This window comes from Lynx canadensis, chromosome B2 (genome assembly GCF_007474595.2).
Source record: "Lynx canadensis isolate LIC74 chromosome B2, mLynCan4.pri.v2, whole genome shotgun sequence".
Lineage (NCBI taxonomy): Eukaryota > Metazoa > Chordata > Mammalia > Carnivora > Felidae > Lynx > Lynx canadensis.
This window is the reverse complement of record NC_044307.1, coordinates 143336380-143360002: the sequence shown is the minus strand read 5'-3', so window position 1 is coordinate 143360002 and position 23623 is coordinate 143336380. Positions and strand designations below refer to the sequence as shown.

General features: G+C 46.3%; 1 protein-coding gene across 1 annotated transcript in view; it reads right to left on the bottom strand.

Annotated features, from left to right (window-relative positions):
* TULP4 (TUB like protein 4) overlaps positions 1–23623 on the bottom strand; it is a 242614-nt gene that overhangs the window by 15115 nt on the left and 203876 nt on the right. Inside the window, 5 exon segments of the mRNA XM_030316699.1 lie at positions 1224–1368; positions 3999–4143; positions 8655–8889; positions 9876–10100; positions 17824–17990. Of these exon segments, the coding sequence (XP_030172559.1) occupies positions 1224–1368; positions 3999–4143; positions 8655–8889; positions 9876–10100; positions 17824–17990 (917 nt within the window).

The window sequence follows — 23623 nt, the reverse complement described above, 5'->3', positions numbered from 1 at the left end:
TATTTTTATATCTTCTATTGATCACTTAGGAAGTAAGAATATTAACATTTTTGCTTAAAAAAGACACAGGTGGGTAATGTTGGAAATATTCACTCTCTGTATCATTCCGCCATTTTTAAGACCGGAAGCTAACTGTAACATGCCAGGCACCTGTTTCTGAATCGTGGCTCATGATGGCTCACTGAGCTGGGATTCTCAGGCTGGAAGTGAGGAACAGATGTGTCCCAGTGTGTCTGCACACGTGTAGGTTAAAAAGGCCACAAAGGCGATCTGGGCACATTTTTCTTTACCTCTCCTTTCCCAGTCACTGGACTAGAGGGGTTACACCTTGCACTGGATCCATTTTTACCCTTGATATTTCTCCTGGAAACACTAGTTGCACTGATACCAGTATGTCCCCACACTACCCAATTACCTATTTTCTCATTCAATTCAATTAAGAAAAAAATTTTTTTTAATTACCAATATGCTTAAGCCATGAGTGTGCGTGTGTGTGCAAGAGCAATAACAAAGATGAATTAAAACCAGCTCCTCAAAGAGCTTATTACCTACTGGAGGATGTAAGGCATAAAGGAAGTCACTGAGAAATGTTGTAAACAAGATGCTTGGGGACCACTGTGGCTGAGCCAGGGAAAGAAGCCTTCACCACGGAGGCTGAGTTCTATCTGGAAGCATGCCGGCAGAAACAAGGGGAGGAGATGGAGAGGGTAAGCTGGGTCACCCCAGTGACCAGGTACAGCAAAGGCACAAGCACAGAAAGAGGCCGGTCAACAGCGAGGCTGTGGCACTTGGAGGACGTCGCGGGGACCAGGATGGAGAGACGGGCAGCACAGACTGTGGGGCCACCACCAGGGATGGGCTGTTGTGGACACTGAGAGTCACCAAAGGGTCGGAAGTGGCTTGAGATGGCAGAGGGAGGGTATGTCTCAACCAGAGCTGCCTGTGGAAAGACCCATGTGGCCATGGGGGTGTGTCTGAGGTGGAAAGGAGGTCCTGGGGATGTGGAGGTGTCGGGGCCTGCCTGAGGGCAGGGTGGTGAGGAGGGAGAACAGGGCTCTGGTTCCCTACGCCCCTTGTCTGGAACGACAGTGGCCGGCACGGAGACTGGGGTGGCGAGTGCAGGTGTGATGCACCGAGGGTTCAGCCACCGTCGGCCACACACTGAGGAGGGAGAGAAGGGCGGGGCAGCGATGCGTGGGACCGACCCGGACCCCAGATGCTACCTGAGTGATGTCTTCAAAGGGAAACTCTCTTCGCGTCAGGCTGGGTGAGCCAATGGAGGGCTTGCGCATCGGCAACCGGGGAGACCTGGACATCTCCTGAGCAGCCCGGGACAGCTTGGGAGACTTCCGAGCCTCAATGTTGATCCTGTGGAGACAAGGCCAGGAGGGTCAGGCCCCACAGGCCGGGGAGGCGCATGCTGCCTTGGCCCTCCCCTTCATGCTCTGGTGGCCACCACGGTGCTGTGTTCCCAGGGGCAAGGCCCCTTCATTTTTCAAGTCTCTGCCGCCTGCTTTTGCCTTGTGAGTATGAGGGAAGAAGAACAGAACTGTGTACCAAGTGATAGATACTTAAAAATACAGCGAGATTAGACCAAATCAGGTGATTCATTTGTAAGGAACCTCAGAGAATTAACAGTGTTTCACTTTGTACTAACAGTAAGTTTAGAAATATCCACATGCCTCGTGCATGTGGGAAAATAGCAGGTGGGAAGAGACATATTTCACCCTAAGGCCAGATGATTTTACGATTCCTAACACAATGTCAGGATTTCAATGGACTTTTCTAGCCTTTCACCAGCTGTGATATTTAAATCAAATCTGTGGGTCTACAGCTTTTCTGTTGTTTTCTGTTCCTACATTATATCTCTGGCCCTTAGTTCCTCTATTTATAACATGGGGACACGTGTTAATGCCAGCCTACCCCACAGAGAATGCTAGAAAAATGAGTATGTTAAGCTTGATGGCAATCAATAAAAAGAAAGCACTGAGCCTCAGAGGTACTGCCTGAGAGTGTGATACAACACCAGGGGCCCCGAAGCACAGGCAGACAGAGGCCCGAGCCGGTTACAGTTCTGTGTGAGGACTGTCTGGCCTTTGCAAGTAGGGGGATTCAACACAGGGAAAGACAGAGGGAAGCAGGAGCAGCCTCAGGGAATGCCATATTCGGGCACTGTGAAAGGACATTTACAGGTGAAGGATTTGGTTGCTTATGTGTTAAATGTCCTCCCTTAATTAAGGGAAAAGCCGAAACACTGTAGAAGTGTAGAGAAGTTCACAGTTTTATTTGCAATTTTAACAAGCTCAGAATAAAGATGAAAAAATAAATTGCTTGAGCAACTGGATATCTATACAAGAAAAAGTCACCCCATACACAAAAATTAATCCGAGACTGAAGTACGAAAGCTAAAACTACAAAGTTTCTGGAAAAGAACAAAGGGATGTCTTCATGACCTAAGGGTACACAAAGATTTCCTAAACAGGATGCAAGAAGCACTAATCATAAAAGAAAAAATTCATATGACGTTAGCCATGTGGCACTCCATATCTCTGCCCAAAAACCCATAGCTAAAATGCATAAAGAATCTTACAACCTGGTAACAGAAAAACAACTCAATAAAAAATGGGCAACAGGCTTAACAGACACTTTAGAAAAGAAGATATCCAAATGGCCGATTAACATATGAAAAGCTGGGTGGCATCACCAATCACTAGAGATGTTAAGATAGCCCTACACACCCACCAGAATGGATAAAATTATTTTCTGACAAGGACAGTGCAATTGTGGGTGAAAACAGAAGTCTCACATACACTGCTGGCAGAACTCAGAATACTACAGGCACCTTGGAATACTGTTTGGCAGTTTCTGGGGAAGTTAAACATGTGCCATGGCCCCACGACTCCCCTACCCAAGACAGAGGAGCGCATGTGTCCGCAAAAAGTCTCATTACCAGAGGTAATGGGTAAATGGAATAAACAAACTATAGTATATTCATTACAATTGAAACCACAGAGCAAAAAAGAAAAACAAACTGCTGATACACTTGACGCCAATGGATCTCAGTCATTATGTTGAGCAAGAGTTAAAAAAAAAAAAAAAGAAAAAGTATGTAACGTTTGACGCCATTTATATGAAATCCCAGAACAAGTAAAATTAGTCTGTGGTGACAAAAATTAGAACAGTGCTGACTCTGGGGAGTGGGTATCAAATGGGAAGGGGCACGAGGCACTTTCCGGGATGACCGAAAGTTACCTTCAACTGGGCGGTAGATACACTGGTTTATCAACTGCACAGTAAATTATGTGCTTGAGATCTGGGCAGGTATGTTATCTGTACATAAATTCTATCTTAATTTTGTACAGTATCACAGAATTTTAGAGCTAAAGAGATCTCAGTGAAGCTCTGCCCCACCCTTTACCTTCCGTAAATAAGGATACTGGAATCCAGGTCACAGATTCATTCAAGGTTATATAGCCTTCAGTAGTGGAGTCAGAGCAGGGGGGCTCTTATCTAAGACCCCACAGGCCCTTATATCTACTCTTAGCTTTTCGCCACTCTATAGGACAAACCTTTAGGATCTAAAATTTTTTAAATTTACGATTTATTTCCAATCACAGCATTATAGGTATTCAACTTGGCATTCTCTTCAACACATTACAGTACATTCCCTGTAAAACCTTTTCCTTACTTTTCTCAAACTAGAAGAACAAACAAGTAAGCCAGGGAGTTACGGCCACCCCATGCCATCCACCATCAGTGCTAACACTTAGAAGGTCTGAAAGTTGAGAAAAACTCCTACTGGATGGATTTCTTCTACCCAGAGGAAAGAAGAAAGGAAAGCTGTAATTATTGAGGGCGTATCTTCCAGATGAAAGGCAGGGATGCCCTCTTGCTGGGCTCTTCTGGTGTAGGTTTCAATGGGATTCAGCTGCAGACACAACACAGACACACCTCCAGAGGCACAAAAGAGGAAGAAAACCCATAAAGAGCGAGATTACCTTGGGAGTTTGGGTGATTTGCTAGCTCGGGAGATTTTGGGGGATTTCTTGGCAGCCCAGTCGTCACTCAGTTCGATGTCACTGGAGTCTGAGCAGTTACAGCTGTCGAGCATGGCGGAGATCAAGCTGTTGCCGTAGATTTCATCTGGGGAGACACAACCAGAAGACTCTGGGAAGTGGTATCAGACCCTAACAAGGATCACTATTACTGGAAACTATGGGACAGACCGACTCTACAAGCCAGCATTTAAGTTGAGAGTGTGAAATAGAAAGGACCAGAGCATGGTTTCCTTTCTACGTTTTTATGCTATTACATTTTCTAAGCAAAAGGAGGCAATTACTTCTACTGTTATCAAAGTGGACATGGAATTTTCATGCCTCTGTAATATATAAAACAGTTCTGCAGTGTTTACCAGGCTAAAAGCTGGAACGTCCCATCACACCAGGTATCTATCTGTGTTCGCACGAGTTTGCAGGCAGCCTGGGGACCTGGGCCGAGCAAGGGGCTTGCTGACCCAAGAACCTGCTTCTGACCTGGGCCCTGTGATGGCCTCTTCTGGTTCCACGCCTGCTCTGGACTAGAGACCTGACAGAGTCAGCTCCACTGCAGGGGTTCCCAGTTTAGTTGGCCCGCTTCGAGTAGCAGCTGGAAGGAATGCCTGTGCATGAGGCCTGTCAGTGGCGGGCCTGGGCTCTGCTGAGGGTGCCTGGACAGAAGCTGCTAGAGACAACTTTCACAACCGGCCACCAGGCAGAAATTAGAGGTCCTAAGGCAGAAGCCGGTGTGCACAGAGGTTGGGCCATCACAAAACTGCAGAGTAGATGGAGGTCATATCGGACACCTTCCTCGAAATCTTTTCTCCTTTGCTGCCTTCCTCTCACCCCTCACATCCCTTCACTCCCCAAACGCTGCTCTACCCTCACTGCAGGTAGCCCATCTTCAAAATCACTTTGTTTTGCTGACAAAAAGCCTCATTCCCTCAAGGCTCCAAGAACCTTGCCAGGTAATAAAAAAGCTGAATTGTCCAACTGCAATGAAATGATTGATAGAATCTGAGTGATTTTATCATTCAAAAAAGCTGTTTACATTTGAAAGGATGAGTGTGTTAATATAAACTAATCTCTAGTGTTTCTGAACATATGGAGGGGACATCTGTGAACAGGGGCCTCTCAGAGGCCACTGGAAGCAGAGTATGCTGTCTGGCATGCACGCTACCTGGAAGCAGGCTGACTGAGGCCCAGTCTGTGTGCCCACATCACCCTCTTCTTACACTACCTCCTCATCAGAGGGCGTGACCCGTGAACACAGCAAGCTAGACTGGTGTGCATCTGACTTCGATCAAATAAAGAGGCTTCACTCACAGGCCTTGAGCAGCGCTTTCCATTACTTAAGTTAGGAGTCACTTAGCCAGAGGAAGCTTGGCCCTGACTCACATGGGCATGTAAACCCCAGAAGGTTTCTGTGTGCTCAGGAGCACAGGGCCAGTTCACTGACTGAGGAAACTCAGTAACGTGTTGTCCACTCAGCTCCTGACCTGCTTGCTAATCCAAGATTTCACAGTTGGCTGTATGTCATAACATTTGCTTTTTTCCTTTACTCATGTCTTAATCCATTTGGGCTGCTATAACAAAATGCCAGCCTGGGTGGCTTATAAACAACAGAAATTTATGTCTCAGTTCTGGAGGCTGGAGGTCCGAGGTCAGGGTGCCAGCGTGATCAGGTTCTGGTAAGGACTCTCTGCTTGGCCTGTAGTCGGCCACCCTCTCACTGTGTCCACACATGGCCTTTCCTTAGTGTGTGCGTGTGGCGAGAGAGCGCTCTCCCTTTCCTTACAAGGCCATCAATCCTATTGAGATTCTGCCCTCACAGCCTCATTGAACCTTAATCACCCTCTAAAAGCCGTATCTCCAAATATAGTAACAATGGGAGTAAGGGTTCAACATGTGAATTTCAGGGGGACACAATTCCACCTGTAGTAAGCTCTAACTAAAGATTCCTTTAAAAAATTTGGGGATTTATGCTAAAAAAAAAAATGCTCTCACGCATGCTCTAAATTATAAAAATACACACTGGTAATTTTGAGGAGTGTGTTTGTTAGGTTGCCTGGAGAGCATTTACAACAGCACGCATGAGCTTTGTAGTACAACTCCCACCTGGGCACTGGACTTGGGGGACTTGCCCCAGACCTGCTGAATGAAGCTAAGGGGCAGGCCTGGCAGCCTGCTTTTAGGGAAGTGCCCCAGGTGACCTGCAGGGAGGTGGCCCATGGACCACATTCTGAGAAACAATGATGTGCAGGCTTGAAAGAGTTAATCAGCTCGTGAGAAATTCTAGGCTTCCCAAAGTTGGGAATCTTTTCCTCCTCTGTACCAGTCTGCGTATACCATTTGGTTGGCAATTAGTCATATTCTGCCTTGTGACACATCTTCTATTCCTGTCTTGAGGTATTAACATCTTGATGTTTTGGGGCACCTGGGTGGCTCAGTGGGTTAAACTGCCCACTCTTGAATTCTGGCTCAGGTCACGATCTCACAGTTCGTGAGTTCGAGCCCTGCATCAGGCTCTGTGCTCACGGGGCAGACAGAGCCTGCCTGGGATTCTCTCCTCTCCTCTCTCTCTGCTCCTCCCATTTTTTCTCTCTCTCTTTCTCTGTCTCTCAAAAATAAATAAAAATGTTTAAAAAATTAGAAATAAAGAAATAAAATCTTGATGTTTTTCCTGAACTTTCCAAGCGTTAAGTTGTCTTGTCACCCAAAGGGGTTTATAAACTTCCCGAAAGCAGAGATGCCCCGGCGTTACCCACAACCACAGGAGATTCAAAGACGACAGAGAGGGTAGTGAATACACACTGTTGATGTGCTATGCTTTATAACTTTTTGATTTGTTTAATTACAAAAATAAAGCACCTTATTCCCCAGAGGACTGCTAGCACTTGAGCCCATCTGTGCACAGCACGAGCTGAGGGATGGGAACAGTCAGCAGAAGCAGGTGTTGGGCCAGTGGTCTGCCCCCCCCGCCTCGGTGCCCCATGGTACCCCTGCCTGCTTCTTCTGCCTGATTTTTAGTGGGAATTTATGCACGTGGGGGCAGAAGCAAGCACTTCAGGTCAGCTCCCTTCAACGTTCCATCTCAGTACAGGTTTTACAAACTTGTACACACACAGCAGGGAGCCTCAGGGACAATGACCCTGTGGTGTGCGCCTTCCACAGCCCGCCCACTTTGGGCACTGCTCCTCTCCCTTCCCCTGAAGCCACAAGCTTCTGCGATGCCCACTGCCCTCCTGCCCTCCTCACTTCGCCTTCCTTCCTTCTGAATCTTCTCCCTCCTCTCCGCCTGCCTCCCTACCAGCCTCCAGTTCTTCCACTCACCTTCCCTGCTCTTGGTGCTCATTCACTGCATGAACCAAAAGACAAAAAAATGGACCAATACCTACTGTTTCAAAGTACGGTCCTACTGCTCTCAACTTTACACGGTAACACAGACGGCAGAGCGCGGCCACAGACGCTGCACGAATCATGGAGGGCACACAGAGGGGGGGCAGCTGTGTGAACTATCGGAGCGGGCAAGCACGTCAGGCTGAAGACGCTCCCTGCGCCGTGACACCAGCGCATCCCAGGGCTTCAGGGACACGAGGGGCAGAGGCCAGTCTGATGGGTGGGAGAGGGAGCGGGGCTGGGGAAGTGGAGAGGATGAGTGTGCATCCATCAAACAAATCCCTCTCGACTTGTCCTCTCAAGGTCAGGCACTGAGTTCCCTCCGTCCAGGCCCTCGGGACTCCGCGGGGGAGGTGGGGGAGACGAGACATCGGCAGCCCAACTGACAAGTGACTGGCAGGGAAGGCAGTGTTTCTCCCGCTGCTGCAGGTGACGAGCAGGATTTCACAGGGGGCAGTGGAACATCTGAGCCGGCGTTACTGCCGGTGGGGCGTGTTGGCCTCACAGTCACTAGCTTAGGACACTGGGCAAGTGTCCATAGTGCAAAGAGAAACAGCAAAGTTCCTTGGCTCTGGAGGCTCACAGTGTAGGACCCCAGAGGAAGCATGCAGCGAGCACCTCGAGTACACCAACTGAGTAATGAAGATCAATACAGGGGAGAGTTTTCAGAAAGGCAGAGTGATTCATCATGCCAAAATCTTTATGGATGAGCAAGGAATTTTCCTTGGTAACCAGCTAAAAAGCAGGTAATGGTGGATTAGTAAGGAGCAGAAGGAAGATTCTAGTAGGAGGCTGAGGAGTAGGCTGAAGGTTTGAGGATTTTAATTCCATCATTCGCTCTGGGAGACAGAGATGCACCTCACGATGATTTTCAGCTTGTCTCAGCAGTACATTAAGGCCCTCGATAATGCCTGATAATAACTAAAAGAGGAACCTATTATTCCCAAAAAGCCTGTGCCAGCCTCCCCCAGACAGCGAGTTACGTTCCCTCGATCCACGGCCCCGAGCAAGCGAAGTCTTACGGGTGCTGTTAAAAACCCACCGGAAAGTACATTTAAAGAATCATTAGCTTCAATACAATTTTGGAAATGGAGCAGCTTCAAGGATGTTCCACGCTAGCCAAAACACAGGCCCACATTTCTTAAGTAAGCATTAACTTTGCACGGGCTGTCAGGAACACGAGTCCTCAACCACACCCGAAAACAGGGTGTGGAGGCCCACCTGATTTGCTATCTGTCCGGGGGTCCATGATGACAAACTCTGGCCGCAGCTTGCTGATGCGTCGCCCCTTGAGGATGGGCACAAGCCCGCCCAGGTACTCCAGGTAGAGGGTGTAGCACGGGCCGCCCACCTCCGGGTCGTCCTCTGTGCGCTTCATGGTGCAGTGCAGACGCTCGTTGCCAGCCGAGGGGTAGCTGACAAAGTCTCGCATGTTGTTGGGGTCTGGAATTGGGGGCTGGAGGCAGGACATGGAAAGAAAAGAGTACAGACAGCACTGATTACTCCAACAGAGCACTGGCTGATAGCCCAGGGAGTGTTAACCGTGTGATGGAGAGCAGCCATTCTCAACTGTGGGTGCACGTAAGAATCTCCTGGGAGCTTTAAAAAATACCTAAGCTAGGATCCCACCTCAAGCAATGAAACTGGATTCTCTGGGGGGTGGGCCTGGGCATGTGCATTTTCTAAAAACTCCCCATGTGATTTTAATGTGCAGCTAGGGTTGAGAATCACTGGTTCACAACCAAGATCACTAAGCAACTTGAAAAAACATCCCAACAGATTCTAAAACTGGTATTTTAAGAAAAAAGTAACCTCGAACAAGTCAATCTGATACTTAGAAGCAGAGCTAGGATACAAAAAAGGGAACACGGAAAAGAATGTAAGATGCCGAGGCCTGAGGTTAGGAGGAAAGGCACACTTGACTAGCAACTGGCAGATACAGTCCACACACCACCAATACACGAACTAATTCTCGAGTTGCAATCGATATAAAGGACAAGTGACAGCGAGTGCTGGATGGAGGTCGCCCCTCCTCAGCGCAGTAATTCAATCCTCAGGACAGGGTTCACTCTGACCATTCCGGTAACTAGTGACGGAGCAAGCTACTCAAACTTCCAGGAACGTGTTTCTTGCTTTTCTGAAGCACCTGCCAGGAAGTGAGGACTGAACCAAGCAGACAGATGATCAGGATGGCACGGCAGTCAAGCTCCCAATGCCGCCTCTGCCACAAGAAAGCTTACGCCCCTCACACAAGGCAAGTCTCTGGTGGACACTTCTCGTGCCGGGGACAGACTGCACTTGCGAGAATCCGTCACCTGGATACTCTCGCCGAGGAGCAGACACAGCTTTTGTGCTCCTGCTCTGGGAATCTCACCTGCCCTCCGGGAGCAGGCAGGCAGCCAGCATGGGGGAGGAAGAGAAGGGAGGGTGGACGGGCTTTACCTTGATGGTGGGGATGAAGGCGGTGGAGAGGTAGGAGCAAAGGCGGGGGGGCAGGGTCAGCTTGCTGACGTCCTTGTCTTCTCGCAGGGCGCTGGCGATGGCCTGCTGGCACAGCAGCTGCAGGCTGGACACGCGGTGCTCCACGCGCACCACGTACAGGGCTGGTCCTGAAGCCATCAGCAGCCGCGAGTCCCGATGTCCCCAGCAGATGGAGACAATGGGGCGCTGCAGGAAGTGAGGGAGGCTATACTTAGGCTTCTGCTCTTGTAGTAAGAAGACGATGCAAGCAAGCGTGTCTCAAGTAAAATAAAGTGACTGAATAGTTTTTGAGAATATTGGTTTTAAAAAGCACAATAGATAATGAAATACTACATGACACAAATTCAGTATTTTCATTGGAAAGTAGTCAGATCCCCAGGCCAGAACAGAAGGCACTGACTGGAATAGTTCTGTGAAGTTCTTTCATATGTATTATCTCATTTAATTTGGTACCGTAAAACCTAACTTAGCTCTAATGTCTCTGCCAGAAGATGCAATTAGTCTGGGGAACAGTAAGACACCTTCCTTACTGAAACTCTCGTTATCTGGATCCCTAAGAAATTGATGGTAGTTCCTGTGGCTTGAGGCAGTGGCAAGGAGGTAGAGCAGATAGCATTTTTGTCCCCCTTTTGTCCCAACAAGGAGCATTTTAGCGTCAAATCAACACTGGGCCTGGGGTCATGTACCGTGTGGCCTGGGGACCATCATACAATCCCGGGAAGCCTCTCGTGTTGTCACGAGTAAAACGGGAGCTGTGAGGACCGAAAGAGGGGCAAGATGCCGAAGGTGCTTCTGGAACCGATCACAGGTTATAACCCGCAGGCACTGAATCACTGTCACCCTCAGCAGCCCTGGAGCTAAGGAAAGCTAAAAGCTATGTGGAAAGAGGACCCAGTTTCTGCGGTGGCCACTCCAGGGCGTTGTGGACACCACTGCTTTGAACAGGCAGGATGAAATCCAAAGATGCAAGTCAGTGACTAGTTATATTGGAAAAAAAAAAAAATCCAAGGCTCGGGGGTGCCAGCCAGGATCAACCAAGGAAGAAGGGAAGCGGCAGAGGGCTGTGATGGCAAAGCCACAGGAGAATCTGTTCATTCCTGTCCAGCTGGACGGGGCTCTAACTTAATGAGGTCTTGAGGGGTTTCAAAGATCAGAAGTGGGGATATCAGATCTATTATAGGAATGACAGGAACAGAATTTTCACACTTCAGTGACAAATATCAAGATAAAAGGAACAGATTAAGACACCTGCTTAAAATAGCCTCCAGGGTCAGCTAATCCGGGTTTCAACTTCAAAACAAAATGCAAGGCTGAAGATACTCCATCTTTTATTTCCATCTCTGTGAGCCCAGGCAGCCGTGGGGTGGGAACCTAGAACTCAAGTGCGCGGGCCTCCAGAGTACTTCTAAAATACGCCTCCTTACAAGAGGATCCCACACCCGGGGCCGACTCCATACAGGGGCCTGTTAACTTAGAGTAAGCCATAATCAGTACTAAAGACAAAGCAGAGAAGGCATAAAAATTACACAAAAATTCCTTTGCTATCATTAATCCCTGTCCCCTCTGTCCTTCTGGTTTCTGCTTTTCATGGTAACAGTTGATTACATGTTTTGGGAGGATCTTACATACAATTACCATTATGATAAGTATGTATCGCTTATCCCTTTGTACAAATGAACTTAAGCCACGTATACAGACTTTCAACGTGGATAAAAATTCTCTCTCTGGGCAGCCTTGGGTGGCTCAGTCGGTTAAGCGTCTGACTTCAGCTCAGGTCATGATCTCACGGTGTGTGGGTTTGAGCCCCGCATCGGGCTCTGTGCTGATAGCTTACAGCCTGGAGCCTGCTTCAGCTTCTGTGTCTCCCTCTCTCTCTTTCTCAAAATAAACATTAAAAAAATTATCTCTCTTACATCTCAATAAGTACATATAACATCTCATTTAATCCTTTCAATTCTACCATGTAGGTATCATTATTCCTATTTAACAGGTGAGGAAACTGAAGCTCAGAGAGGCTACTTGGTTGCAGCTAATACACTGAGCTACAATTCTCACCCATTTCCTCTCAACTCCACAGCTTATGCTCACCTACCACAAGATGCTGCCTCCTCTCTGTTAGCGTATGGATATAACCACCTAAAGAATGTATAATGTCCCACTAACAAACTTAATAAAATAAGAAATAGAAATAAAGAGAATGTGCCTGTCACTTATTTTTATAGCATATACTCCCTGTAAGATGTAAAGTAGCAAAATAAATACTGGTACCTTTCCATACTAAATTTTAAGGCTATATTAGAAAAATAAAGAAGCATTTACAGATAGAGCTGATCCTCTTGTCTGAAGGTTTTGAGATCTCCCTGATGTGGGGAAATGATTATTGTAATTCCTACTGAATGGGGGAGGCTTGGCGGTAGGGACATGACCTCAGGATACCCTTAAGTCCTATACACCAGGAGAAAGACTATACTGTGTATTGAAAGCTGCTAAGAGACTATATCTTAAATGTTCTTCCCACAAAAAAGAAATGGTAATTGTGTGCCGTGATGGAGGTGCCAGTGAACCTTACGATGGCAATTCTATTATAATATACAAGTGTATCAAATCCACACTTGTGTACTCTAATTTACACAACATTCATGTCACCTATATCTCAATAGAGCTGAAAATAAACAAACAAAGAGGAAACCACACACAAAATCCTTTTATACCCTTTTGAATACTTTATACTTTTTTAAATATGTCATCTTATTTTTTTAATGTCTCATTTCCTTCTGGTGCTGATTTTCCTGTGCTGTTGATGGGTACTTCAGCCTACAAAACCCTCCCTTCAAACGTTCTGTTGTTTTGGAAACAATAAGACTCAAGGCGCACACGCCACAGATGTGGGCTGGGGGTGTCTTGATTCAGCTGCCCCCCAGTCAGGGACTTCTGCCCTCCGTCCCCGAGGATCAGGGGTGCCAGCAGAGCATGAGTCCACTGCCTGCCCACAGAGCGCCATCTTCCCTAAGAACTGCCCACCTACCAGGACTGGCTGCAGCAGAAGAGAAACGTACCAAATGTTTAATCCCAATAAACCCGGGAACAGATACGGGTGCACACTAAGACAACTCCCACAGATTAATGCTTTTGAACAGTTGCTGTCTGCTAGGGAAAAACTCAGCTGTAAATCTGCAGACTTAATCTCTCTCAAATCACACAAAATGACTATTTTTAGAACTGATGGCCAGAATTGTGAAGTTGGTAACATTCAAATCTTAATTTGTGTGGGCAAGTTCACATACTTCGCACGTCTAAATCCAAAGCAGAAGGACAAGAACGTGAGCTACATTTCGGGGAGCATCAGTGTAGTAGAAATCTAGGGCTCCGGTGAGTTTGATGGAACAAGGAGAGGTATTAGCTGGAGAGAGATGCTATTTGTATGGAGGTCTGGTGAGTGGTTAACGCACAGTCAAGTTGACCACGTGAGGACCTGCCTGTCTCCCTGTCTGATGCCGATCCACGTGAGGGAGGCAAGTGAGTCTGCTCCTCTTCCGTCCTTGGCTATAGCACAGGGACTTTGTTAGTAAATGGTCAGTTTCAGCCCCTTCTGGCACATGAAGACACGCCACACACTCGCGAGCCTCACCTCCCGCTGCCCACGAAGCACACCGCACACTCATCTGGGCATCTGTTCATCTACTGTGCTGCCAGTCAGTCATCCAGTTAGCTGTCTGTCAAATGTCTACAATGGGCCACACACATTCCAAGAGGGCAGAATAAAACAAAATCCCTGCCCTCATGGAGCTGACACTGTGAGGTAGGACAGGAAGAGAGATGCACATCTTAGTCTCTCTGATGGAGAGTACCTGACCACGCTGATCGTGTCAGGATAGGGGCCTTGAGAAAGAGCAAGGCGGTCGTTTCAGACAAAGGGGGGCAGAGAAGGCTGCTCCAAGGAGGTAGTTTTAGCAGAGGCCCGACTGAGACGGGCAGTCTGTTTATTTTAAAAAATTGAAAGCTTCCTCACCATATTACTATTTTTGTATACTGCAGTGAGTTGCATGGAGTCCTCTAAAAATCTAAGAGGAATGAAAAACAGGCTGTTCTTTCCATATTAAAGATAAGCTGCTCAAGAAAGACAACAAAAGGGTTAAATCCAGCTGTCCCAAGAGAGGGACAGTGAGGCTGTCCGAACCCACTGTTTCTGGCTGATGAGGGCTCCCAGCTGAGGACCAGGGACCAGCCCATGGAGCTGTCTGACCCTGTGGGTGCCAGAGGGCCCTCCCAGCCTCCTACAGCCAGGGCAGCTCTGCCCCTCCTTTCCACAGCTCCCCTAGGAAGTAGAATGTTTTCGGTCTTAGAGGAAATGCGCTCCAATGTCTAACATTGGAAGGGGATGTGTATAATGTCTGTAAAGGTGTGTACAAAGGGAATGTCTAATGTTTGTACAAGTGTGTACAAAGAAAGAAAGCCTTCTCGAACAGTTCACTGTTAAACAGACCAAGTTGGGTGACTGGTCACCATCAAACTGTGTTGGTGGAGGCATGGACAGTTTTGAATATTAAGCTGTAACGATTTGGCCGCTGACTAAGGGGCAGTAACTAGTAAAAGCCAGCTCAACATTCAGGCACCCAAACTGCAGTTTTAGAAAATGCACCATTCTTATATTTTCAAAGCTGACAATCCCAGGAAGGACTTTCTTCTCATCCATTTCTAGCAAACCATGGAAAAAGCACTCCTGTGGCAGCTTCGTAAGAATAGGTATAGGGGCACCTGGGTGGCTCAGTCAGTTGAGCGTCCGACTTCGGCTCAGGTCATATCTCACAGTCCATGAGTTCAAGCCCCGCGTCGGGGCTCTGCGCTGACAGCTCAGAGCCTGGAGCCTGTTTCAGATTCTGTGTCTCCCTCTCTCTGCCCCTTCCCCACTCATGCTCTGTCTCTCTCTGTCTCTCAAAAATGAATAAACGTTAAACAAATTTTTTTTTTTTTAAATTTTTTTTTTCCAACGTTTATTTATTTTTGGGACAGAGAGAGACAGAGCATGAACGGGGGAGGGGCAGAGAGAGAGGGAGACACAGAATTGGAAACAGGCTCCAGGCTCTGAGCCATCAGCCCAGAGCCCGACGCGGGGCTCGAACTCCCGGACCGCGAGATCGTGACCTGGCTGAAGTCGGACGCTTAACCGACTGCGCCACCCAGGCGCCCCCAAATTTTTTTTTTTTAAAGAATAGGTACAGTTAGTCCTCAACAAAAAGGGTCAATATATACCCTTGCTAACAGACTCTCCTTCTTGAGTACAGAGTCTATGACCATACCTACAATCTCTCATTTCACTTTTCAGTTTCCACATCCATCTCTTCCTCTCCCTTCTCTCTTAACATTTTACCCTAGTTATCTTATATCAACAAAGGAACCTTACAGAATATAAGCTGACTCCTCCAACATGCCTTTAATGCAAACAAACATTCATAAAGCCACAACAAAACCAACCAACCAACCAACAACCCAAATTACTGAAGCCTGCAAACTTCAGTCAGTAATGCGAACTCTAAACATCTGCTGTAGATGAACAGATATGCAACTACATATAGATGGTCCCAGAAATAGCTAATGAGGTAAATTACAGGATTTTCAACTACAACAGGTAGAAAGGAAAGGAAAAGAAAGGAAAATGAATTGCAGTGTATTTCCTTTGAAGAGCTTCAGCCATGGGCATTGCTGTTATGAGTAAATCAGGAGAATCCATTTTAAAGCTGAGGCTGCCGCAAGTTTGTGCCCAGCAACGGCTTTGTACGCAATAACCTACAATCTAATTAACTTGGAAATAAATTATCCAATCTAAATTGCATTTAGTTCTTTCTATAAACAGCCCAATAAATTTCCTAACTTCCTTCCTGCTATAAAAATGTCCCTGCCCTTGGACAACTTGAAACAGCACAGATAACATGTAATTTTAGAATCATTACAGAAAAAAGTTGGTGCTCTCTATAATTAATGTTGTACTTGATTTTTAAAATTTTATTTATTTATTTTTTTAGAGAGAAAGAGAGAGCATGAGCGGGGGAGTGGGGGCGGAGGAGAGGGCAAGAGGGAGGGAGGGAGGGAGGGAGGGAGGGAGGGAGGGAGGGAGGGAGGGAGGGAGGGAATCCTGAGCAGGCTCTGCACTCAGCTGCAGAGCCTGATGTAGGGCTTAATCCACTGACCCTGGGATCATGACCTGAGCCACAATCAAGAGTTGGTTATTCAACTGACTGAGCCACCCAGGCACCCTGTTGTACTTGATTTTTAGTAACACCATTACTTTACTTTGTATTATTGAGGCAATTTTTTTCAGTGGTTTAAACAGATCCTCAAATGAAAAAACGAATAATTTATTAAAATTCTGAGACACTATATGGATATTCTTCCCCAAAGGATGATCAGCTAAGCTCCCTTCCTATCTCTGAGCCCCAAACAGTTAAAATTCAAGACCTATGTTAGTTTCACAGTTGTATGTTACAGTTGGTGAGAACTTCTACACTGGTTGAGGCCGTTGAGCGTCTACCATATTCCAGGCATTTCAAAGAAATGAAGAAAATGTGGTCTTTGACTTCAAGAAGGTAAGACAAGTAGACAGAAAAGCGTAATAAATATCAGAAGTATCAAACATCCCAGGGGGATGCTTCATGGAGAAGAGGGGTTGCAGCTGTTGGGCAGATTTACATAAGGATGTGACCGTGCTGGCGTTAAGGATGGTTTCCCCCAGCTGAGATGGCAGGGAGGGCAATCCTTGTGGAAGGAACAGAACACCAGCAGGAGGGGTGCCCTGAGTCAGACTGAAGAGTGGACAACACTGAATATACTGGGAGTGTGTTTCATTACTTCAATTCACAAATAAGTTTTTTAATAACTGTAAAAGCCTTATTAACTCAGAAAGAGCTGGAAATGCCCATCCTCTCTTAACCTGTCAGGGTAGAGATAAAAGTCAGCACGACATCTGAGTGAGAAGGCACATAGCCTCCTGGTTCAAACTATCAGCAGAAAGCACTAAAAAGAGCGTATGTTGACAACTGTCCATCCATCAATCCACCAAGCAAATATTTACTGAGCACCTACTATGTTCCAGACAATGCACCTGCAGCTTCAGTTCTGTTAAGATGAAAACGTTCGGAGATTGGTTGCGCAATAACGTAATACAATTAACAATACTGAACTATACACTTAAAAATGATTAAGACTGCAAATTCTATTATGTGTGTTTTTCCACAACCAAAAAAAGAGAGCTATATTTAAAGAATCAATGTCTGCATCTAATCGCAAATTTCCCCGAATCTGGTATACCTGCCTCTTTGAGCTGGGTAAGGTTAGAAAACAGGTCTCTAGTTTATTATTGCCCCCGTCAATCATCAACTCACTCTCAGACCTGTCTCCACTACACCCCACTAAGAATTTCGTCCTCTGCAAGAGCTGATCCAAATCAGAAATGAAGTGGTCTACAGATCTCTGGGAAATAAAAACAAATAGAAAAGGGCTACCTTTCTTTCCCAAAGATCTTTAAGCTTTCTTACTTACTGTTTAACAGTCATTTAGCTAAGATGCAGAAGTACATTACTGGCATAGAAAACATAAACAGAGTGAACAAATGAAGATTCAGCGCATACTTCTGTAAGTGCTAATTTCTGCCTGACGATAAATACCAGCTCCCTCTGTTTACTCACTGTCCACTCTTTTCAGTGGGGGATGTAATAAAGTATTTTGGTTAAAGGCAAAAACATGTTTCTCCCTTATTTCTTCTGGCTTACACTCCATAATTTAATTAAGGTCAACGAAAGATTAAAATCTGTCGAAGATAATTATAGGAACTATAGCCACCTCACGGTATTTAATGGAGCCCGGAGAGCATACTAACACAGTGGCATTACAATGAAGGTCTGACACACATCCTTACTTGCACAAGCGTGTCCAGGGTGAAGATGTGCTCCCCGCGGACATTGTAGAACTTGACCATGGCACTCTTCAGAAGAGGGCCATTGGGGAGGTCACCGAGCTGGGTCTGCCGTTCCATGCCAGAGACGGCCAGGAGGTCTCCCTGCGTGCACCACTGGGCCACCACCTCTGAAATCACAAAGAAGACAGTCAGCATGAGGATGTGACCCTCCCTGAACCTTCACTGAAGTAGTTTAGAAAACAGAGCTGCTGAGCAAATACAATGGCAGCTCTTACCCTTTCTCTCACGAAGACAATAGCTACCCATTTCTCTGAAGACAGTACAGACTCTATTTAAACAGGTGTCTATCACATGGATGGGGAGCACAGCTCCCTGACACACAGCTGTATCAGGCCAAACCACGTGACGAAGCCGGCATGTTAAATACCTAACTTCAACACTGGCATTACCGTCGAGGGATGTGCAGAAATCTGAGGGAGCAGGTAAGATCATTAATCCCATGACTCTCCATCTGCTGCTTGTGTCCCTGCCCTCAGAGATGATTCTAAGAGTATACAAATGCAAAAAGTAAGTCAAGAGCAAATTCTAAGTTTATATTCATTTGATTTCTGTGCACCACTGGGCAGATAAAGTTCACATAAAGGACTTATCTGCATATGAAGGCCTTCCTTGACTTTTATTCCACATTGGGATGTTATGAGGGCTTAGAAAAGGAGATAAATACTTCTGTTGGATGGAGTGTTGTCAGAAATTGTCAGAAATTTTCACCCTGGAGATGTGATGCCCACCTCCCAAGCCACTCGGTACCTATAAAAATGGCTATGAAAGGGTTGGTCAAATCCCAACGTGGCAATTTACTTATTCTGGCTGGTAAAACAAGCTAATAGTACTAATAAGATTTAGAGCATAGTTCTCTTCTCCATCAAGGCCCCAGAACCCTATCTGGCTCATACAGAGAGCACTGATCTCCAGAACTCAGAGGCCTGAGAGAGGCTGGACGGAGCTGACGGTGCCCTGTCACGACAGGACGCGTCTCAGAGCCGGGACCAGATGCCAGCAGGGCCTGGGCTCCATCAGGTCACAAACCATCACAGCACCTTGCTCTTATTCACACGCGGTGCCGACTCTGATGTTAGTAACAGCACATTCTGAGGTCACCAGTGCTCGGTGACTTCCTTTGAAGACCAGACTGTGGTCCCAGGACAAGATGGCTCCCTGGACCCAGGGAAGCGAGAGCCAGCCCATCAGGTGAGCCACCGACAGGAACTAGAGACGGAGGTAGCAGAGGGCTGAGTGAAGCCAGCTACAAACACAGAACGAAAAATCTCTACAATCTGAGTCAGTGAAAGCATCAATAAAAGGAGCTTCCCCCCCCTTTTTCTTATAAAAGGATATGAATAAGGACAAGTACAAACCAGGAAATGAAAAATAAGTTAAAAGCATCATCCAAATATCCTGGTGAGTAAGATCTCAAAAAAGATGAGAGGGGGGAAGGCTTGAGATTTGTGCATGTATTTCACTGTGCTCGGGTATCCAAAGGGCTCAGGTGCTCTGGTGAGAAGCCGGCCATGACAATGAAACTGAAATGACCTTCTCTGGATGACAGTTTTGGCAACACAAGGAAGTCAAGAGGAAGAGCCACTAATGCTGACAGGTAAAGGTGACACAAGCAGAGCCTGCGGTTGTTTAGGATGACAGCGTCCCTGCAACTGCATAAACGAAGAGGACAGCACCCAATTCCTGCGGTTCTGCGCTAACCCGCTTTGGTCAGGTGGTGAGTGACGAACCCGCACCGTTCTTCTTGCTATTGTTTTAGTAAGATTCTTTGAACTTGCCCCTCAGAAAAGTGGGCTGCTGCTGGGCTGCTGTCCCCGTAGGGGCTGGCACAGACACACAGTCCGCTCAGACACTGCTCGGCGACCAGAGGCTCTGCTCCCCACACGGGCGCCCGGGCCCGGGGAGCAGGAGTCCACGCAGCCACAAAGCAGACGCCCAGGGAGCTCGTCCCCGCAGTCACCAAGTCATACTGAGACAGCCGTGGTCTCCACAGCCAAGTCATTGCTTAAGAGAGAACAAGTTCTGCAGGAGTAACACCACTTCTTGTTCCGACGATGACACAACCAGCAGCATCAAGGGCCTGAGCCAGTCCTGATGCACATGATGGGCAGGCGCTCACCAGGGGAAGCCAGCTTACCCCAGAAAACCCCATCACAAGGAATTCAGGAGTGGGAGTAAGAAAGAAAAACCATGGACTGTTCCGTGGCAACCAGGGCTGTGTGAGTACCTCCACAGGGGCTGAATCCCCAGGGTGGGACTGTAAAATCCTCATAAATTACTACAAAATCAAAGAAAAATCACATATTTATTCACTTTCTAGATTTCACTTCCATAAAGAAGGAAACAGAAGCCTAGATGTGGTCAGGACAGAAACTTTCCTGTCCCAGGAAGTTTTTATAAGTTTATATTAGAATAGAAAATAATCCCCAATGCCTTTGCCCGATCTTTTAGTAATAATTTCACAGTTTCTAAGCCTCTAAAAATTTGTGTCAAAATATAAGCCAGAAGGAAGGAACTAAATGCTTTATTCAGTAAGCCTCTTTTCACTTTTCCTGAAGCTCTCAGCAGAGTCTCTAAGGATGTGGGGAGTTCCAAAGCACAAAAGAGGCCCATCCTCCTAAAGCACTGATTTTCCTTGATTTTTTAAAAGTAATCTCTATGCTGAACATGGGGCTCGAACCCATGACCCTGATATCAAGAGTCATATGCTCTACTGGCTGAGCCAGCGAGGCGCCCTGCTCTTGATGATTTTGAAGTGTCTGTGGATTTTTGGTCTCTTAAACATTTTATACACAAAAAAATTAGCAGAGTCACACAATTCTACTTTAGCTAGACAATCTTATGGATCTTTCTTGGTAAGAGCCGGAAGAGTCAAAATTTGACTTGTAGTGTGCGGTGAGAAAATTTGGTCCTTTTATATTAACAAGAGCCCCTTGTGTGGAGTTAGTGCTGGGTCAAAAACAGGCAGCCAAGTATTCGTGGAGAAAGAATAGCGCTCTTACCAAACACCACATGTACTTGAGCTGCTGGTTGGAAGCCTGAGTGAGGTTCACGGGGGCCTTTGTCTCTTGGATGCCCACGTTAATGATTCATCTATTGGTCATTAGACACATGTGTACTTGTGTGTGTACACGTGGATTTTGTGTTGAGAAAGAGAAAATGAGCATGTGCACAAAGGAGAAACAAATTAAGTAGCAAAGTGTGTGATGGTAAAATAACATATACTTTTTTTCTTTAATAACAGTGCTTCTGTGAACATATGGAGGGCTGAACAACACCGGCGTGTATTCAGTGAGGACGATGGATCCAACCTCTATCAGCACAGACTGCAGGAGCAGACAGCACCACTGACTGGAACCACTCTCCTTCAAAACTGGCTCTTGACTTTTACCAGTATGGTGCAATGAAGTGACAAAAAGAGGAAATTCTGTAAAACAAAGAAACAAACCCTAGGAGTTTAAATTCTTTGATTTTAAGACAAATGTGGGTGAAATGAGCAGTGCCTTTGAGAGCTTGCTTTACTGCAACGGATGAAGTGTCTAGGTCAGAGTTTCTGAGCGCATCACTGAATTGTTTTTTCCTTGAAGGGGAAGAGAATATGCTACCTCAAAATACGCCACACCGGCATATAAAAACTATTTTGAGCTGAAGGCAACTGAGAAACAGCAGATACAAAAAAAGCTCTCTCTTTTCCCCTATTTGCCTAAAAGCAGGGTGTAAATTTGTGCAGGCACTTGCCCACTCTGCCCCCTGACCAGGAAGGACAGAAGCTAATCACTGGAGACAACTCTGGACCCTCATCAGCCCACACACAGCTCCAGAAGAATTTACATGACAAACTTCAGGAACTGGCCATTATCTTCCATTAGTCCTCCCTGTTTACCTTCCCACAATCTGCTACCCTAGAAACTTTAAGTCCTTTTCCTTTGTCTTGTCACTTTTCCAAAAACGTTCTGTTCTGCTGTTAATATGCAATATAAGCCCAAGCTCTACCCACCCATTTGAGTTACTCATCTCTGAAAGCTTCCACAGCTAAATGCAATGCATGTGTTAATAAACTTGTTTCTTTTTCTCTAGTCAACCTGTCTTTGGTCAGTGTAATTTATAGGGTCCCAGTCGGAAAACCTAAGATCTGTAGGGGGAAAACAGTCTTTCTTCCCCTACATTCTCAATAAAAAGTACAGTAACTACAAAAGGTAAAAACCCCAAATAAGGTGTACTAATTTATGGTTCACTATATGATAAAGAGAAGTCCCCTAAGTTGGGAGACTTAGCAGATTCTTCTTTAAGGCAGAATCTCCTCAGCAAACATCTGCAAAACAAAATCACCCACCACCCTATGAATCTGCAATCAAAACACAGTGTAACAGGTGGCGGAGAAGAGGGTGATCACAGGGACCGTGAGCTATCTGCCATTCTGTGTTCTTGGGCAACAACATAAATTACAATGTTGGTGATAAAGCAGAAAATATCATGAGTCATGTTTCTTCACTGGAGAAGCTCTCTGATGATATTTCTTTGAGACAGTAACAGAGAAAGACTAACCCGTTTCAGTCCACCCTATATGACAATTGACCGACCTGTCCACCACAGGACAGATGATCATGGATGGACCAAGTTGCCACACGCCACCTTGGCAGATTCTGGCGATCTCTTCCTAGTATTTACCCCATGAAGTCGTGGACAAAAAACAAAACAAAACAAAACAAAACAAAACCTGCTGCCGTTGATAGCACATGTAAGACTGAGTCCTCATAATATTCTGAAACCAAGACAGAAAGAGAAACTGCCTACATCCAGCGCCGATCGGATGACATCAGCTCACTTAAATTTCACCTAACTGGGGCGCCTGGGTGGCGCAGTCGGTTAAGCGTCCGACTTCAGCCAGGTCACGATCTCGCGGTCCGTGAGTTCGAGCCCCGCGTCGGGCTCTGGGCTGATGGCTCAGAGCCTGGAGCCTGTTTCCGATTCTGTGTCTCCCTCTCTCTCTGCCCCTCCCCTGTTCATGCTCTGTCTCTCTCTGTCCCAAAAATAAATAAACGTTGAAAAAAAATTTTTTTTTTTAAATTTCACCTAACTTCCTGCAATTAAGACGACTCCGTGCAAAAGCATGTCCCCCCATGGAAGTGTGAAAGACTTAGATTAGATTTAGATTTCTAGTCAGGCAATGGGAAGAATGCTAAATTTGCCTGTATTTTTAAGATGAAACTCAAGTCAAAAACTTTCACACTTGGGAAGGCCACCCAGGGTCACCTTCACAAGCCACCTCATATGCGTTCCTAACCTTCCACCACAGGCTTGGTGGGGATGTGTCAGAAGTGCTGCTCCAGTGCAATCTAGTTTGACAGACAGAAAACAAAACAACACATTCAAGGAATTAAAAAAAGTTTCCACAGGTAAGCAAGACGACAAAGATTCAGAAAAATTTGCCATATGAGAAATACAAGGGAACTGACTGGCAAGTATGTTAATTTCAGTCCTGATCAGACACGTGTCAGAGAACAAAGTTCAGGGCTCCAGGACTAGAGGCAGGTTCTGAGGAATTAATAAACTTAGTTGAAGGTTTAAAAGTAGAATTTCTTTTTTTTTTTTTTTTTAATTTTTTTTTTTCAACGTTTATTTATTTTTGGGACAGAGAGAGACAGAGCATGAACGGGGGAGGGGCAGAGAGAGAGGGAGACACAGAATCGGAAACAGGCTCCAGGCTCCGAGCCATCAGCCCAGAGCCCGACGCGGGGCTCGA